We start from the raw sequence: 18573 nt of genomic DNA on the forward strand, positions 1-18573 counted from the left end.
CTTGATTATTATGTGTGAGTAGTGATATTTTATTTCCCTTAAGCAGTCATAGTTCAAGTCTGAGACCACTACGACTCTGGAGTAAAAGTTATTGTTTCACTAAGTGGAGGTTCAATGCAGAGCACACCTTCATTATACATAGTAATCTTCCTTCAGCTGATAGACTCTCTTATCTAATATTAAAATGAGTGGGGGATTGTTGGTTTATTAGCGTTTAATATTAATGTTTTGTATATTAATTTGCTAAGGCTTAGTGTTGACCGTTGCTGCCAATCTTTAGTGACTTTTCAGTTTGCAACCGTTGAAATGTCATGATAGCTACATTACTATACTGCATTACTCCATTGGCAGTAAGTGCATATGTTACAAACTTCTGGTGCAGCAACTAAGGTCTAAGCCGTTGGTGGCTGATAGCTTTTTAATCCCATTACTTTTTACTCTTTACTCCTCCATTATTCTTGTAACCTATGTAACTCCTAAAACCATTATCTTCACTATTTACTACACCATTATCTTCTTATTCATTGCTAGGAAGACTTCTTCTAGTATAAATAATGGTGGTCTTCATTTGGTTTGTTACACACAATACAACAAGAAAATATAGAGTGTATAAGGTTTGTAAAAAAGAGAGTCCTTATTAGTTGAAGGGAGGTGTTCTTTTTTGTGGAACTTTAGACTCAACTCTTGTCCAGATTTGTTGAGTCATACTTTGTGAAGGCTATTGTATCCTGGAGGGGACAAGTCAAGAGGACTACTGTTGGATCGGTGAAAACATTTGCTGCAGTGGACTTGAATCTCCTTAAAGAGAGCGAGATATTCGCGCCTCAGCCTGAAGAGATTTCTGTTTCTTCATTTTATTTCAATTGTAATCTTGTATTTTTGTTATCTTGTAAGTTTTTCACTAACAGTATACAACTTATCTGCATGCACAACAACGGGGCCACCATATTCTTACTTGCATTAGTATTATTGCTGCTATTTAATTTGAACTTTGATGTAATTGATTTCTCTTTTTGTACGTATGATTTTGCAAATTGTTGCTTACAAAATTATTGCCACCATAAATGATAATATTGCTCAAGTCTCGAAGGTGAGCGCTATGCACTTTTGCTTTATTATATTATTGGTTAAGGATAAGATGATGGATTCAAGTTTCTTTCCACGAAAAGGATAAGACGATGAATTTATGTCCAATTACACTAAGAGGTCAAGATGATTAGATTCATGTCAAATCGCACCAAGAGGGTAAGATATTATGTTTTTGTATTGGTGCACCATGATTAAAGATGTTGAATTTAAGTCTCATCAATTTATATATGGCATAACAAGACTTTACATGGATAAAATGTTAAGTTTGAGTCTCAATACATCAATATAATGATGACTGAGGCAAAATGATGTGTTTTTGATGAAAATTAGTCATGAAACCTATTTCATTCCCTAAAGTGAATGTAGTGGCAGTGCATAATGCGTCTGAAAGAAGACAAGTAATTGAATAATGCACATGAATGTGAAATGAGGTACAAAGTTAACATAATTTGATATACTCAGATGATTGTATTACATTCATGATGAATGAGAACTTTTGATAAATGCTAAAACTATAGATGCATTCGTTGAAGTGAATGAGGTATATATCAACCATGCTAGGCGTGAAAATGGGCGTGACCCTTGTCATGGATGTGGTATAACCAAGAATGTCTCTAAGCAGACATGTGTTACGGAAAAATTCCCTACTTTATCTTTTGGTTTGTATTGAACAAGAATTAGTGCAATTGAGGCACATTTTATAGTAAATCAGAAGTTTACTGATTCCAATACTTTGGTTGTCAGGGACATTTTGAGTCTATAATAGACATCCATTAAAGAATCTAAAAACTTTTTTAAATGGTAATTTTTTTTTTACTCCTTGTTAGCAAGGCAAGTTAATTGTGAGACCATCACAAACAAAAGTTGAGATTGAGTCTCATGCGTTTTAAGAGCGTGTGAATGTTGGTAAGCGTAAAGCTTATTTGACTTGCAGTCTAGACACAAGAAGACTTCATACATTTAATGTGAATGTTGTTACTCAACAAAATTGATATGAAAAAGCCTGAAGAATTCAAAGTGTAAAACATTCGAAGTTTTTGAAATACTTGTTTATAATCCTCATATAGATCACAAGCAAGAATTTTTCATATTGTTATGCAAGTTGATAACTCGAATTAAACTCTTGAAAATTTTCAAAAGGCAATAGATTATTTGCTTAAAGAAATTGAAGTGAGGAACTTGCAGAATTATTTGATCCCGAAGGATGATTCCTAGAAGGAGATAGTTCGAAACACATTTCATCAAATCTTTTCTACACACATGTGCTCCAAAAGAATGGTGATATCAATGTGCAACAGATTTGTTCGAGTGACAATGTGGCTGGTTTGATCATCAAGTCTCTACCAACTACAACTTTCAAGAAGATGGTGCACAAGCTTGGAATGCGAAGATTCAAGCTCTGGATTGATGTTCTCATTAGGGGAAGTTAATATGTGTTGTACTCTTTTTTCCTTACGAGGTTTTGTCCCACTGGATTTTCCTTGTAAGGTTTTTAATGAGGCAAGCTAAATGCGTATTATTAGAAATGTGTACTATTTTCCTTCACTAGAGTTTTTATTTTTTTCAAGTTTTTTTAGTAGGGTGTTAACGAGGCACATCATTTACTAATTAGACATTCAAGTGGGAGTGCGTTATAAATATAGTGAATGTCTATCTGATAGAGAAAATTTAAGAACCCTAACTTTGGGACCAAGTCAATTTAACCCTATAAATAGATGGGTTCTCTTCATTGTATAATCATTCATCAAGAGAAATTATAAGTCATCTCCCTTCTCCTTACTTTCTTTTCATTGTTTTATATAGTTTCATAACAATATATATATATATATATATGAACTAAAAAAAAATAAACAAATTGATAGGAAAGGAATTTAACTTCAGTCAATAATAAAAAGGTATTAAAAAGAAATACACATTGGACATAACGTTGAACATGTCATGTTTCGTCTGATTTGTGCATGATGCGTGTCCTTTTACCCTTTTTTTTGGAAGCCAGTGTTAAGCGGATAAACTTGTGGAAGGTTTATTTTCGCTGCGATTTTTCTCTATCAATAATTCGATATACTCATATTCTTATTAATTCGTGTGTATCATAGCCATACATATTATAACTCATGAGAGGTTCACAGACTAGTAGTTCTCGTAGATATTAAAATTTTATGGGCTCTATTTGATGTGTTTAATTTTAGTTGAGACTTTATAAGATATATAGAAAAGACATAAAGTCACTATTGAAGTTGTCTCGAATTTTTAAAAAAACACATTAACTTTGCAACCGTCCTGTTACCCCACTGAATAATTATGAACTGATATTATTATATCATTTTTCTATCAGCCCCAATTTTTAAAAAGCAAGTGTGTTCACACACCAATCATTACATGACACGTGTTAATTTAATTAAAAATATGATTTTTTTTTTCATTTTTAATTTTTTCTTTATTTCTCTCTCTCTCTCTTAATATTTGACTTATTTTTATTTTAATTTCATCTTAAATTCCACTCCATCTTCCACCCCACTTTCAAGCTGATCTATCCCTTCATTTTCTTTCTTTTTCTTCACCTCTCACCTTCGCCCCATCCCCACATCAAGTTGAACCTCTCTCCTTTTTTTCTTTTCCTATTCTTCTTCTTCTCCAATCAAATTATTTATTTTAGTGATTTTTTTGTAAAAAAAAAATCATATTATTTTCTAGACTTTATTGAATTATTGATAACAAAACTAATTATTTTTCTAAGAAAATTTAAAATTTTAAAGATATTATCAATTACTCCTTTTCATATAACTTCAAAATTAGAAGTGATAAGTTTAAAAGAATCAATGAATTCCCCGAAAATTGAAAGACCTTGATTGAAATCGGATAAAAAAAATTTATATGATACCTCCTAATCATCTTGAAATCTAATGGGTTTATCAAATTGTTCGAAATGTAAGAAAATATTTAGCTTAAGTTTTAAAATTAAAGAGAGTAAAACTAATAGTAGTAAAAAAAGGAAGGTAAAGTTGTGGTAAAAAGGATGACATTGAAAAAGTGAGAAACTTCAATGGAGATGACAATGAATTTTTTAAGAAGAAAGAACAAAGAAAAAGAAAAAATAATAAGGAAAAAAAGTTAAAATAATAAGAAAATATATTTTATAATAAAATACTTGTAAAAATAAAATTATATTAGTTATTTTATGTTGCTGACTTTCTTTGAAAGAGTGCACACACTCTCTATTTAGATGGACAAAAAATGATGCAATAATATCAGTTCAAGATTATTTAGTAGGGTAAATAAGACGCTCGCATAGTTAAAGTATCTTTTTAAAAATTCGGGACAAGTTAAGGTGTCATTTTATGTCTTTTCTCTAAGATATATTCAATTCTAATTAGAGTTTTTATAAGCTAATCAACCTTAAACTCAGATTCATGCCTATATAAAAAGTATAATATTTCTTTGAAAAAACATCTCGAATATCCTATATTTCTTTGAAAGGCATCTCGAATATCTTATATGCTCTTGAGTATCATGAAAACACCATAATTCATCCGGATTGTTTTATAAGTTATAAGTTCAAGAATTCAAGCACATTCAAGTTCAAGAATAACTCAAGATCAAGACCATCAAATTCAAGAACAAGCTCAAACGCTCAAGTTCGAACTCATCAAAATCAAGCTCGAAGACCCTTGGATCCAAAATACAAGTCAAGAATAAGTTCATCAAAATTCCAGATCAAGCTTACAAACCCTTGAAAATATGAATTAGAGGATTCATAGGGATCGTGATATAATTTTGTTGTGATATTTTTCGATTTTGATTATTATTTTCTTAACACGAATTTTATTTGATATCCCATTGAGCGTGCTAGAATTTGTAAACAATAAATTTTGCATCTAGAAACAATAATCAAAATCAATAAATATTACAATAATCGTATTTATTTTATTTCAAATATGAGTATTACAATTTCTACGAATCTTCTGATTCATTAGGCTTTTAAACTTGATCTTGATGGACTTATTCTTGACTTGTACAATTTGGATCCAAGGCCTTCAAGCTTAAATTTGAATCTTGATGAATTTTAACTTGATCTTGATTTTTACTTGAATTTCGGGGTTGCTGAGCTTGTTCTTGAATCTGGTGGTCTTGATCTTGAATTGTTCTCAAACTTGAATTTTTGAATACTTGACTTCTTGAATATTTGTATTCGCGAACTTGTAGCATGTAGAGAAATCTTATGAAATATTCAAAATATTGATCTTTATTAATATCCAAAAGCTATTGTAGGATCCTAATTAAAATTGAACATATTTTGTAAAGTCCTACAAAATTTTAATATCGATAAAAAAGAACAATAATCTAGTAAGAGTACTCGTTCTGTCCTGAGATTTATCTTCTATTGTTGTTAAACAAAATGAAATTGATGGAGTACAATTTATCACTTAATATACGAGTAGCTATATGCTATCTCACCTAAAAATATACTACTAGACAATATAATGAAGTTGCAAGAAACTGGCACATGAATATTACCAGTCATAATAAACTTTCTGGAAGAAAAATAGTCTTCCTTCAGTTTCATCTTTTATAAAATCAGTTGCAAAAATCGTTCATTATAATTTATATTCGATCGCCGATCGCCGAAAAGAATAAATCGGAGATATAAAACAAAACGAGAAATTACGAATTGAAGTTTTACCAATAAGCAAAACAAAAAAGTGAATATGATCCGAATCCAAAAAATTGTATATATCATAATCAGTTTTCAATCTTGTAATTTTAGTAAAAACAAAAATCAATAGGTAATGATAGTTTCGAAACAGTGAACACCGTCAAATTCCAGAGCGAATCTCTGCCTCTTCTGCTGATTTTGGCACGAAGATGATGCCTCTCCGGCCTTGTTCAGAACAGCAATAGAAGAAATAGACGGCGGAGAAGCAACGGCTTGGCTATTTGTTACAAGAGTTCCAACACCTTGTTGTGTTTTGTCATGAGTAGTGAGTGCTTTAGAAAAACTCAACTTCTGCCCACAAACCTCAGCAGAAAGAGCATCAAAGGGACTGAAAATTGACATCATCATCGTTGCCGTTGGGGTATTGTTGCTTCTAACTTGCAATTTGCTAACAAATAACAAGCAAAGAAAATAGTACTAGTATTTATTTGTTGATTGGTTTTAATTTAGGTAAGAAGTAACTTGAGTAGGAAGAAAAAGAAACTGCAGAAGTAAAGAGTATTATATAGTGGAAGTGGAGTAAAACTGGAAACTTCTGTAAAGTGGAAATAGAGAGAAATGAAATTTCTAAAATTATTCTCCCATTCGTTGAATTTTAGACTTTTTGAAAGATTGGTGGGTCGGCTAATTAACTTTGAAAACTAACAATTCTATCAACGCGTGTTATTTTGGGTCATATATTTTGCGAGCGACATGATGTATATCTTCTCGATTTAATTCAACACTAACTAATTCTAATTATTTATTGATTTCTCTATCTTTAATTTTTGATATTTTTATTTATTCAGAGTTAAATTTATTAATTTTTAAATATAAAATATAAAACGGAGTCGTATTGTAGTTGACAAAACAATTTGTGATTATATTATTTAAAATATGAAAAACATTTATATCCAATAGAGTGATGGGACTTTCTAAAGCATGGTAGTTGATATTGTCCAGCCATAGTGTTATGCGGATAAGCTGGTGGACCAACTCAATATTGGTGGGTCTTTCTTCCATTAAAAATTGCTGAAATGGGAGCACCGAATTAAGTTTGAAATCTGTTCTACTTGTATATGCATTATATTAACGTGTCCTCCCTATATTTTTTATTTTTTTATAATAGCCTTCAAACTGAAACAACCATGACTAAAAAGGAGGTCTTCAATTTTTCAATTGATTGAAGCAAGCTTCTGGTCTAAACTATATTCAATTTTTTTAAAAAAAAATTGTAACATGATATTTTTATTTGATATTTTGAGAATATTATGGATCAATATACTTATATCAAAGTTTAGTAAGAACAAAATTTAATTTTATACGTATGCAGATGATGACATCAACATATTCTATGTGTGTATCAACAAGTCTATATGAACAAGGAAGGAGCTTTACTCTGACGTAAAACAGAGCTATGAAAGAAAAAAGAGAAATTACAAACTGATATCAAAATCCATAAATTGTATATATCCATCACCAAAATTTACATCATACATAAGTCATGACAATGATCATGGTAGACAAGAATAAATGAAATTTCAATCTCGTAATTTTAGTAAAAACAAAAATCAATAGGGAATTATAGTTTCAAAACAGTGTACGCCGTCGAATTCCAGCGCGAACCTCTGCCTCTTCTGCTGCCGCGAAGATGGCGGCGGCGATGCCTCTCCGGCCTTCTTCAGAATACCGGTTGAAGAAGTAGCCGGCGGAGAAGCGGCGGTTTTTTGATCTGATACAAGAGTTCCAACCCCTTGTTGTTTTGTGTCAGTACTAGATGGCTTAGAAAAACTCAATTTCTGCCCAAAAAGTTCAGCAGAGAGGGCATCAAAGGAACTGAAAATTGACATCATCATCGTTGGCGATTCACTTGCAAATTACTAACAAATAACAAGAAAATAAAGAAAGTATTGATTTGTTGATGTAAGTAGTCAGTGAGTTTATGTTAAAATTAAAAACTTGAGTACGAAGAAAAAAAGTTGCAGAAGCAGGAGTATATATAGGGGAAGCGTATTAAAGAAAGATCTGGAAAGTAAAAGTAGTTGAAACGAAATTTCCAATACTGTTTCTCTAATTCGTTGAACTGGGTCAGCGAACGAACTTGGAAAACTAACGCGTGTCAATTGGGTCTACTTTTCATTTTTTCAAAGTATATCTTCTGGATTTAACTGGAAATTACCTAATTCCAATAACAAACACTTCTTCTGTACCAATTTACGCCCCACTATCACAATTTTGAGAACTAATTTAAATTAATTTTACGTAATTGTGAAATATATAAATATTATTTAAAACTTGTATATTCAAATTCACATGATAATTTAGAAGTTTTTGAGTCTCAAAATTTAGGTGAAAAAGGGGACAGGGGGAGAATTTTTTTTTAGTAGGAAATTAGTGTAAAAATAAATGAAGGGTTGAACGTGTCATGTTTGATGTGGTATGAGACATGAATACGTGTGCTTTTACCCCTTTTTTGGAGCAAGGCCAAGTGGATAAGCTTAAGGACTAATTCTATATTGGTGGGAGTTGGAACTGACGTAACCAATGAAGATGAGTTTGAAACCTGTTCAACTTGTATATGGGATTTTAAAAAAAAAAACTATTTCAAAAATAATTGATGCCAAAAAACAATATATTTTTAAATATAGTGTTCAATTTTTAAGAGATGTTTATTTAAATTATACTATATTAGTTTGTTTATTTCTTGTTTAAAACTTCATTTTTGTTAAAATGACACATGGACTTTTATGGGTTCTTCTAGTCAAACTTATTAATTGAAACAGCCATGATTGACTTAAAAGGAGTTTTGAGTCAATATCTTGACGTTGCTGTGTGTTAGCAAGTAGTGAATGAAGGAATCTTCTTCGACCATGATTATTCAATATCTAGACGTAGGAATTGTTTTGACAAGGCGTATAAAAATTGTACTACTGAAAAAGGAATAGTAATAATATTGAAATTAGTTATGTTCAGATTTTTTTTTATACATTATTTGATTTGATATATTAAAAATAGCAAGCATTACGTAATTTTCTAAAAGTAGATATTTGTTTCAAAGAAAAAAAAAAACTCCACATTCTTCTTTAGTTCTATACACTTTCGAGGCAATCATGTTTTGAAAAATTGCACCAAATAATGGATTAATAATATTCTCTAATATCTTCCGTGAAACACCTCCTAATTAATACAGAAATAATGTAATTAATGTATATGTTACTTAAAAACCTGGATATAATGTAACGTACGGGTAATTGGTGATACCCCAAGAGTGCATATAAGGCAAGCAATCATGAAAGTGAATATACGACAGTGATATATTTTTAGATGAGCTAAGGTTAGTCATCTGATTCTATACATGGATATTATTCCAAATGGTATGTAGCTCTCATCTGGTATTACATACTACCAATAAATCCTATGATGAATAGCAATATATACACGTACTAATACCTGCTAATCTGCTTCCTCTCACTAGCACATGTAACATAATGGAAAGAATCACCTAGTATTTTTATCGCTATTGAGATTTCAATCCTGACCTTCCATTGTTCTCATAAAAATATTGGACATAAGTTGTAGGTTTCGTGTAACAAAACAATTCAGATAGGACATTGTGCCTAGTGTACCAAACCCCTATCGACATATATAACTCACAAAATCTAACTGCTTAGTAGAGAGCTTACCATAAAAGATATGTAGTAATGTTGTATTCATATTACAGAACAATGAGAGAACAAAAACCCCAAAGCACAGAGTAATATTTAGAGATCAAATTTAGTGTCTTAACATATTCCATCATGAATTGGTAAGAATTATAGCAACACAATAATGAGCAATTAGCAAATTAACCTTGTAAAGAAATTAAAACACCTAAAGCCAAATATGTTGCATATTAAAAGAGAAACTCCTAATCAAACAAGCTCAATCCCAAATCCTCGTCACTGTCCTCCTTCATCTCCTCCTGCAACCACACAATCAAACAAACACGTCATAAATTGGGACAGAGAGAATAATAAAAACTACTTAATATATAAATACGTACTAGTAACATTTATGACAAATTTGTTACCTTTTTCTCCTCAGCAGCGGGAGCAGCAGCAGCACCACCACCTCCACCAACGGGGGCAGCAGCAACAGCCACTGCTGGACCGCCACCTGTCCCAACAGTCAAAATAAGATCTTCAATGTCCCTCTTCTCAAATAGCTTGGCGAAAAGACTAGGCCAATAAGACTCCACTGAAATATTAGCTGCTTTCACCACCGTAGCAATCTTCTCTGCCTGAAATCCCAAATACAATTATGTTAATTAAAAGATTATGATAAAAGAATAATTAATTAGTGAGTAATGAATGATGATTATTACAGTAATGGGAATTCCATCATCGAAGAGAAGTAACGCGGCATAGGTACAACCAAGTTCCCCAACTGACATTTTTGCACAAAATTGATGAAGTTGTAAAGAATAATAAGAAAGATAAGAAAAAAAAATCACTTTTGATTATAGAAAATAAGTTGGTATTTAGAGGACCGTAAAACTAATAGATACGAAATATTAGGGTGGAGGAGTACGTTACGGACTTCAGGTGCTACGGGTCTAACGGCTTTACACACGAATAGCTACATTTTGAACCTTTTTACTATCTTCCATAATTATTTATTTATTTTGGTACTTATAAACCAACTTGTGAAAGTGTCAAAATTAGTTAGTTAGATTATATTTGTAGCGTCCTTAGTTGAGAATATCAAGTGCTGATCATTTGTAAACTTTAGATCAAGCAAATGCGATATAACTATTTTGCACATATTAGTAAAGCATATGCAATTCACAAAATGCAATCAATTAGTAGAATTAACGTATAAAACATTATTTGTGGTAATGATTTACTTACTATTTTGATGAACTGATCTAAATAGTAGCATTACTATTTTGGTGAAATGGTTAAATATTAGCTTAACTCAGTCAAAAATACTAACTTTGGATGAATTCAAGTTTCAAAGATTTTTTACGAAATTGCGTCTTAAGCTGATTACGGTTCATAAAATTTGAAACATGAAGTTACGTCGAAAAAACCCAGTTTGGCTGAGCAGTAAAAACTTTTGTTGGAGCAGATATTTTTGTAAATAAATGATTTTATTTTAACAAGTATGCAATGGATATTCTTTTTCGTACAACAAACCAAACAATCAACAAGAAATAATCCAGAATTACTGGTTGCATAACTTATCTCAGCATAACTTGTATTCAAAGTTCAAACCAAACAACTCCTGTAGTTCTCTCTTTCCATTGAAAGCACACCCTTAATTGATGTACTAACTAGCTATCACTGAACCCTAACGCATGAACTTTCCACGACAAAATTTCAGCAACAGTTGAGACATCACCATCAATGCTTGCTTTAGGGTATACAATCTACATGACACCAGCAGTCTCTCGCATCCCTTCTAACGCAGAGTACTTTGTGCACCGAGTTACATTTTTTGTAGCTAAGACTGATCACAAGAGAATATATTTACGTTTTGGCGAGGTATTTTGACTGGGAATATCAAATGCTTAAACAAATACCAAGTGTGAGAAGAGACGATCAGATACAGCATCACATCGACAACAAATGAAATCAACTGTCTCAACACGCTAATGTTTAATATAGTCGGAACTAAGTTAAGCAGAAAAACCACTGTGCAAAAGTCTACATGTTTGATTGGCCAATGACTAATGACAGCCGAGAGAACAGAGATACTGCAGCTCTCACAGATAAAACAACACATTACTAGGACAGACCTCCAAAGGTTCCAGTCTTTAATAGAGCTCTAGTCCATAGCAGACTCCTATCAAACTAAGAATATAGAGTTTCAGATTCTCCTTTCAAGAGGAGAACACCACTAAACAAATCTAGCGGCAGCATTAGCCACTGTTTGATCATGCCTGGAAAAAGACCATAATATGCAAACATTAGAAAAGTTCAATATGAAGCATCCAAAATTCTGATCAGGACCATTTGCTACAAGACTAACAAAAACACAAGTGATCATCCAGATGCAAATCAAACATTAATTAATACAAAAAAATAGCCTAACCTGCTGTGGTGATGCCGATCTGGACCTTGACGGTGACCTCGATCTCGATCTCGATCTCGATCTCAATCTCGACCTCGACCTCGACCTCGACCTCGACCTCGACCTCGACCTTGACATTGATCTGGACAATGACCTGGACCTGGACCTGGACGCAGATTATGAGCTCAAGTGTTAAAAAAGCCTTGAAAATAAATTGAAAATAGAAAACAAAAGGCTATATTAGTACCTACAAAAAAAATACAATTTTAAGTAATATGCAATGTCATATACCTGGTCGACTTAACAGGAGATGCAGATCTAGACTTTGGTGGTGGTGATCTCGAAACTGAACGGGCGGGTGATCTGAACAAACACTCAGTAAGACATCAAGAGAAAAAGGAATGTACATAAACGAGTTCATTTATTATCTGCAACTTGATCTACCTCCTACTCTTCCTTGGAGTTCTGCTCCTGCTCCTGCTCCTGCTCCTGCTCCTGCTTCTGCTCCGGCTACGACTTCTTGAAGGGCTGCCCTTGTATTCTCTTACCTATATATGAAGGGAACAGAAAATTGAAATGAGCATCAACGTAAAGATACATTGTATACATTGTAAATACGAAAATTCCTGCTACTACTAACTCAAGTACACATGTTCACTGAATAATTGTGTCGTAAAAATCCTAGATATCCAATACTCCCTCTGTTTCAATTTGTTTCTCTCGATTTGACTTGGCATGAAGTTAAGAAAGTACAGAAAACTTCTGAATGATGTGCCCTTCAACTAAATATATGTATAATGTCCCAAAATGACCTTCAATCTGTGGCCTTAAACAAGCCACATGGAATGTTTAAATTAAAGAGTTAAGAATTAGAGAAGAGGCATTCTTTTTTAAACCGACTAAATGGATAGTAAGACAGACAAATTGAACTAAGGGAGTATTAAAAACCATCGAATCAGGAAATCACCACCATACCCCGTGAATATGCTGAGAGATTAAGCATTGATTTAAAATTAAAGTCTTTCCAAGAGTTTGGGTTGAAGGAAGAAAACTAAAATAAAATGTAGTGCAAAGAAAAACAAGGATAAACAAATACCCGGATGTAGGTTCTTGTCCAAGGATTCCTGAACTCAGTATCATCAAGTTTTCTTATCTGAACGAAAAGAAAACATGTTATCCACAAGCTTGGCCCTTCCAAAGGGACAACATAAAATAAGAAACACCACCATCAAGGGAGTTGCAGATTAAACATTCATGAGTAATGAAACTAGCAAAACACAAGAACTACTTGCAGATGATATTAATAAAAAAAAGGGCAAATAACCATCCTTCCAATGGTTAATGAACCAAGGAACTCAAAAGTTCAGGAAACTCAACCATGCGATAGGGTCGAACTCCTCAAAAGAAAGAAGATAGCAATATTGAGTTTAAAACCCATTTAGATAATGAGGCAGATAAGAAACTTACAGCATATTTCATGTCTTCATAATTTGTGTAGTCCACCAAGCCAAAGGTTCCTGATATGGACAAGAAAATTTAGAACTACAGACATAAACACAGTTAGCACAAGAACAGAATACAAATGTCACCTAAAAACAATTTTCCTGAATATTCAAATCTTACAAAAATAAAAATACGACATTTGCAGTTTCATCTTGCACTTCAGTTTTTCTCAAAGGTTAGCTCAAGGCACAATAAAAGGCCAAAAGACAAGCGAATTGAAGCATGGTCTCTGCCTCGCCGTCTCAGCGCTTTGCTAAGAAGCGCCAAGGTGCTAAGATGTACACCTCATTACAGCCGTGCACTGTCTCAAGGAGGGAAAAACTAATAGTGTTGGCGAAGTGATATATTAATCATTAAAGAAACATTTTATGAATGAATAACATAGTACTTAGGAATAAGAAATTGGAAATTTAACATTAAGAGAACTCCGCACTAAATCTGAAGAACTTAGAGCTAATCATTTGCATTAGAAATTTACTATGGTCTTCAAATGGTGAGATTCTTACTCTGTGTACTTAATTTATATTTTCCAATTCTTTTATTCACATAATCAATTCTGGTTTCTCTGTAGCACTTTGTGTCCTTAAATTGCAAGTGTAATCAATTGTCTTTCTTCCCTCCTTGATAAAAACCCCGCACCACGATTCCAGTATTCTTGAGTATTGTTTAAAATTCACAAGTAAAAGGATCCTGTTAGATATGTCTTCGAGATGTAAGACTTGGTCATACCTTCACTGTCACGAGAAACCTCAGCAAAGCACACATCCCCAGCTTTCCGCATATGATCCTGACATATTTTCCACCAGGTTACTGCAATTGCTATAGATACAAACCACCATTGGGAAATATCCTGCCCACTTCACTTACCTTCAAATCTTGCCAAGAAGCAGAAGATGGAAGACCTCGAATAATAACTGTATATAGATGACAAGAAAAGTCAATAGACATCTATATGATCAGGGACAATTACATCGACGGCAATCAAGACAGGAAACTTCAAGAGACATTCAAGTAAGTTATAGTGGAACCTCGGTAATCAGAATGCCGAGAAATGCCATGACGCCCTCCACCTCCACCACCACCACTACTGCTGCCATAACTGCCTCGGCGATCACTTGAAGATGATGGCCCTCTTCCTCCATGAGCAAGCTCAACCTATATCATGCATCTAAAGTGTCAACCACGTGGAAGCTCATATTTCCTACATAGATCTGGGTATCTATGAATATGAGAGAATCAAGATGGAAATTGTTCTTACCCTCAGCCTACAGCCATCAAAGTTGTAGCCATCTCTACCCCTGATGGCATCTTCAGCATCTCGAGAACTTTCAAACTAAAGAATTCGGAGAAGGGAAATGACAGATAATCAGCTGACAAAAGAAGCAATTGACAACCAGAAAGGGGAAAAAAAAAAGCAACCGACAGCAGAAGGTCAAACTTCAAACTACAGAAAACTGTATACATGTAAATATGCTAAATAAACATACCTCCACGAAACAATAGCAAGGAGGACGAGGTGGGATCTTCAACTCAATGTCCAATATACGACCATACTGCAATACAGGAGAGAATTTATAAACAGTAAGCACTTTTTAAGCTTAGGATACAGTGTTTCTTTTACAACAACAAATCTTAGGATACAGTGTTGCTTTTACAAGGAATCTCAGGGTAGTGTTCGCAAGAATGTATGCTAAACCAACTCTACATTTCAAGACAAGTCTGAATGCTTCCAAATAGATGCCTCCCAACTGTTTACTCTCAATCGGCTAAACAGATTACTGGTGGTATTGAGCACCACTGCCTATAGCTTATAGTAGCAAGTATGGAAGAAAGACTGAAACTAAAATAGGAAAAATAAAAGGAGGCAAGGAGGAGGATGCAGTGCAGGATACTAAAGAAGAAGCCTCTCTCACCATCAAACTTTGTTTTCAACCATAACTTAATATTGATACTAGTACTGCAACAGATTCTCTTATGAGACTACACTTAGGCTTTCTTGTTCTAAAATTTTACAAATAAGAGTTAAATCAAAAAATTCCATCCATTATACGGATGGGGATGGCATTGTAATGAAATTCAGAAAACAAGCATACCTAGGAACGCATTCATCTGCAATATAATCTCAAGTGATGCCGTTGTTTTTTGTTGTTTACAAGTATAACTTATGCATCGAAGGTTGAATCCAGAGCCCTATGAGCTAAGTACAATTGATAACTAACTTCTCCACAAGAAAATAAGCCTTTGCAGCTAAGAGTGTTTAAATAAGTGAATGTGACAGACCTTGTAAAATAGATCTTCAACTTCCAGTTCCTTTATATCTGCTGGTAGGTTGCCAACGTAGATTGAGCGTGAAAAGCGGCCACTCATTCTCAGCAATGAAGGGAGAATTCACAGATAACTGCAAGCAGATGTAACTTATAAACAATTTTCAAGATTCCAGTTAACATTGAAGAGAAATAATTAAACAATATAATGGATAAATTTATATCATTCTGTATTTGACTTGACAATAACAGAATCGAGCAGAAAAATTCTGAAGCAAACCAAGAGAGCAATCCTTCAATTGAGCTGTGCTCCACAAGCTCCATTGCTCAAAATGCTCCATGATGCTCCAAAATTATAGATTCAAACAGAAAAATTATGAAACCAAGAGAACAATCCCAAGTTAAGCTAATGATCCAGAAGCTCCATCGCTCATATGTTCCAAGATGCTCCAAAGCAAAAATTATTTGAACTAATATTTGATCTCCTCATCCACTCAAAATTTTTGCAGATGATAGCTCTTCTGAGAGTGAGAAAGAACCTCTAACTACACATAAAACCCAAATACTCCACCCTGACTTGTCCCACTCCCCAAAATACATCCCTATGTATGATTCCAAAGCTCATTTTTGTTCCAAGCGCTTGAAATCTATAATAAAGAAAGCATTTATGTCATAAGATGAGGTGAGATCGCGACATACTAATGCATTTTCCCTTTTCTTAATTATTTTTAAGATCACTGAGAAATCATCCTACAAGGCATGCAATATATACCCTTCCTGTTTAAGTTAACATAAAACCAGTTTAGCGCAACTGATGTCATTTCCCTGAACCTAAGATAAGATAAGATTTTTTTTTTGAGAAAGTTAACTGGTATTATAAACATAGAAGTACACCAATAGTTTACATCAAAAGTATAGAGGGTTTACCAAAAAGAATCTAAACACCTATCTCCCTCGTAAACTATCTAAGAATAGGGTGATGTCCCCCGGATCCTTGGGAATAGAATGGATACACCAAAAGTAAAAGGTCACTAAACAATTCATTTTAATGCTTTGGAAAGGGATGCTCTTGTTCTCAAAACATCTCTGATTTCTCTCACTCCTTATTGTCCACCAGATGCAGGCAGGGACAATCTTCCATCTCTCCTTGTGTCCTGACTGATTTCCATCTCTATTCCAACATGCTAGGACTACTGCAGTATTTCTAGGCATGGTCCATGTTATACCTCTCAGGTTAATGAAATACTTCGATAGTTTCTCAGTCACTTTACAATGCAAAAAAAGATGTTCTCAAAAAAAAAGATTTCAAGTCACCAATGGTCAGTAAAACATTGTTTGAACTTTGAACTGTGGAGACTACAAAGATGAGAATTGGATATGATGCAACATATTTTCGGCGAAAAAAGGATTTACCTTGGCAGATCGTTGTCTAAAATGTTTTTCAATATCTGGTTGGATTAAAAACAGGATCATATGGCAACCATCAAATGCGCTAGGATTGAGTTTATAGGTCCTGAATTTTAGAAAAGGCATCTTCAAATAGGGTTCTAGATAAATTATTTATTTATTTTGAGAATAAAGAGAATGGGTTCGGGATAAATTTATGTTATTTGATGACCATGGTGTCCTGGCCAGCTTTCTTGCACCTCGACTAATTACACGGGATACCTGTCATCTCCCACCAGCAACGAGTACCAGGTATCAGTAACTCTGTCCACCCAGGCTAGTTAAGTGAAAAATTTAATATAAAATACATGATTTGGGCCAAAGCTACCAAACCCGTCAACTGTAATGTGGCTCCACCCCAGCAATCATAAAAGATGGAGGATGGTATTTTGGTGAGATCTTTGAATATTAAAGTTGACAATGACCCTTATGTGTTGGATGAAGCAAGTGATATAGAGTGAGATTCAGAATATTCTTAATGGAAAATGACTTAAGTTGTTTTCACCCTTTTGGTGGTGAATTTTCAACCATTGAGGAAATAAACATTGGAGAACGATTCCATGAGTAAAAAACCATTCAATAAAATATTCTCTGTCATACCAAGCAAACCCATCAAGTATTATTCTTATTACACGATTAGAATTTCATCTTTCAATTCCAATATTCCTATTATTTCCTGCCAAGCAAGTCCGACATGATGGTTGCAGCTCTCTGAAGGGAAAAACGTTATTGCAGTAAGAATTTCACTAATAAAAAAACTATCACACTGTTATGTAACACAAGAAACATCACAAGAGATATGACCCATAAAAGTTCGAGCTTTCCTAGCAAAAGCCGACGAACAATGAGAAGCAACACCCAGGCTAAAACAAACCCTGGGATTACAAAATGAACCCATTCTGCCACAAACAGAAAACGATCAATTCGCAACACAGAACATCCAGAAAATACAGAAATAGCTAAATTCGGTAAGATTTTTACAGATTCGTAACTAGGGTTTCTTCCACCCTCGACCCTTCTCAGGGATTAACAAATGTGCCCTTATCTTAGAACAGAACTGTGAGAAAAAAAAACTACTAAATATTACCTGGAATTTCAATTTGGACTCGGCGGAATTCTGATGAAATTGGTGATCAACTTCTTCTCCAGTTCTTGTCGGGTTCTCTCTCCTGGTGCTGTGCTGCACTTCTTCCAGAGAGTTCTTAATTTTAGGGCTTTTTTCTGGTTATAAATGCCAACGGTGTAGGATCTGTTCTATTGATTTTCACTTTTAACCCCTCAGTTTTGATTTATTTACACATGTTCCCTTTTGGAATCTCAATTTCCCCGGAGTGTTTCGCAGGGTGTGCAAAAATCAAATCGATCGATAAATCGAAACTGAAAAAAATATTATTTATTAATTTTTATTGGGTTATTGGGTTAACAATTTTCTAATGGTTTAATAAAAAAATCTATTGATTTATTGATTCAATTTTGATTTTTGAATATAGAGTTATTGGATAAATTGATAACACATTAAGACTG

At 33.6% G+C, this 18573-nt stretch overlaps 4 protein-coding genes across 25 annotated transcripts; all 4 read right to left on the reverse strand.

Moving 5' to 3' along the window:
• Nucleotides 1-5734: 5734 nt before the first annotated feature.
• Nucleotides 5735-6393, reverse strand: LOC125858297 (uncharacterized). Its single transcript, XM_049538046.1, has one exon. It carries the CDS (start codon nt 6149-6151, stop codon nt 5867-5869), a length of 285 nt encoding a protein of 94 aa, XP_049394003.1. The 5' UTR covers nt 6152-6393; the 3' UTR covers nt 5735-5866.
• Nucleotides 6394-7229: 836 nt separating this feature from the next.
• Nucleotides 7230-7756, reverse strand: LOC125858295 (uncharacterized). The gene has a single exon (XM_049538045.1). The coding sequence runs from the start codon at nt 7636-7638 to the stop codon at nt 7354-7356; it is 285 nt and encodes a 94-aa protein (XP_049394002.1). The 5' UTR covers nt 7639-7756; the 3' UTR covers nt 7230-7353.
• Nucleotides 7757-9667: 1911 nt separating this feature from the next.
• Nucleotides 9668-10299, reverse strand: LOC125858293 (60S acidic ribosomal protein P1-like). Its single transcript, XM_049538042.1, has 3 exons — nt 10146-10299; nt 9852-10061; nt 9668-9743 (listed from the first exon to the last, which is right to left on the reverse strand). The coding sequence occupies exons 1-3, from the start codon at nt 10212-10214 to the stop codon at nt 9690-9692; spliced, it is 333 nt and encodes a 110-aa protein (XP_049393999.1). The 5' UTR covers nt 10215-10299; the 3' UTR covers nt 9668-9689.
• Nucleotides 10300-11406: 1107 nt separating this feature from the next.
• LOC125858288 (serine/arginine-rich splicing factor SR34A) lies at nt 11407-18288 on the reverse strand. Of its 22 annotated transcripts, XM_049538015.1 has the most exons (15): nt 18137-18267; nt 15884-16250; nt 15620-15737; nt 14827-14892; nt 14598-14672; nt 14368-14494; nt 14207-14253; nt 14069-14126; nt 13304-13353; nt 12933-12989; nt 12281-12384; nt 12126-12199; nt 11943-12006; nt 11858-11912; nt 11407-11705 (listed from the first exon to the last, which is right to left on the reverse strand). In XM_049538015.1, the coding sequence occupies exons 3-15, from the start codon at nt 15704-15706 to the stop codon at nt 11700-11702; spliced, it is 870 nt and encodes a 289-aa protein (XP_049393972.1). In that variant the 5' UTR covers nt 15707-15737; nt 15884-16250; nt 18137-18267; the 3' UTR covers nt 11407-11699. The 22 variants fall into 22 exon arrangements, with proteins under 22 accessions (XP_049393972.1, XP_049393992.1, XP_049393990.1 ...); XM_049538035.1 differs by lacking the exon at nt 15884-16250 and having other exon boundaries at nt 11858-11906; nt 11961-11996; nt 12128-12199; nt 18137-18288; XM_049538033.1 differs by lacking the exon at nt 15884-16250 and having other exon boundaries at nt 11961-11996; nt 12128-12199; nt 18137-18288.
• Between the last annotated feature and the right edge of the window lie 285 nt (nt 18289-18573).

This window comes from Solanum stenotomum, chromosome 3 (assembly GCF_019186545.1).
Source record: "Solanum stenotomum isolate F172 chromosome 3, ASM1918654v1, whole genome shotgun sequence".
Classification (NCBI taxonomy): Eukaryota; Viridiplantae; Streptophyta; class Magnoliopsida; order Solanales; family Solanaceae; genus Solanum; species Solanum stenotomum.

What these genes read in the sequence shown, in the direction of transcription:
- LOC125858293 (XM_049538042.1), bottom strand. Translation starts at nt 10,214, where the DNA reads ATGTCAGTTGGGGAACTTGGTTGTACCTATGCCGCGTTACTTCTCTTC. An exon ending in ATGATGGAATTCCCATTACT is followed by an intron (nt 10,062 to 10,145) that starts GTAATAATCATC and finishes TTGGGATTTCAG; the next exon opens with GCAGAGAAGATTGCTACGGT. An exon ending in CCGCTGCTGAGGAGAAAAAG is followed by an intron (nt 9,744 to 9,851) that starts GTAACAAATTTG and finishes GTGTGGTTGCAG; the next exon opens with GAGGAGATGAAGGAGGACAG.
- LOC125858297 (XM_049538046.1), bottom strand. Translation starts at nt 6,151, where the DNA reads ATGATGATGTCAATTTTCAGTCCCTTTGATGCTCTTTCTGCTGAGGTT.
- LOC125858295 (XM_049538045.1), bottom strand. Translation starts at nt 7,638, where the DNA reads ATGATGATGTCAATTTTCAGTTCCTTTGATGCCCTCTCTGCTGAACTT.
- LOC125858288 (XM_049538016.1), bottom strand. Translation starts at nt 15,706, where the DNA reads ATGAGTGGCCGCTTTTCACGCTCAATCTACGTTGGCAACCTACCAGCA. An exon ending in TTGAAGATCTATTTTACAAG is followed by an intron (nt 14,893 to 15,619) that starts GTCTGTCACATT and finishes CCTGTATTGCAG; the next exon opens with TATGGTCGTATATTGGACAT. An exon ending in GGACAAGAACCTACATCCGG is followed by an intron (nt 12,385 to 12,932) that starts GTATTTGTTTAT and finishes CTTCATATATAG; the next exon opens with GTAAGAGAATACAAGGGCAG.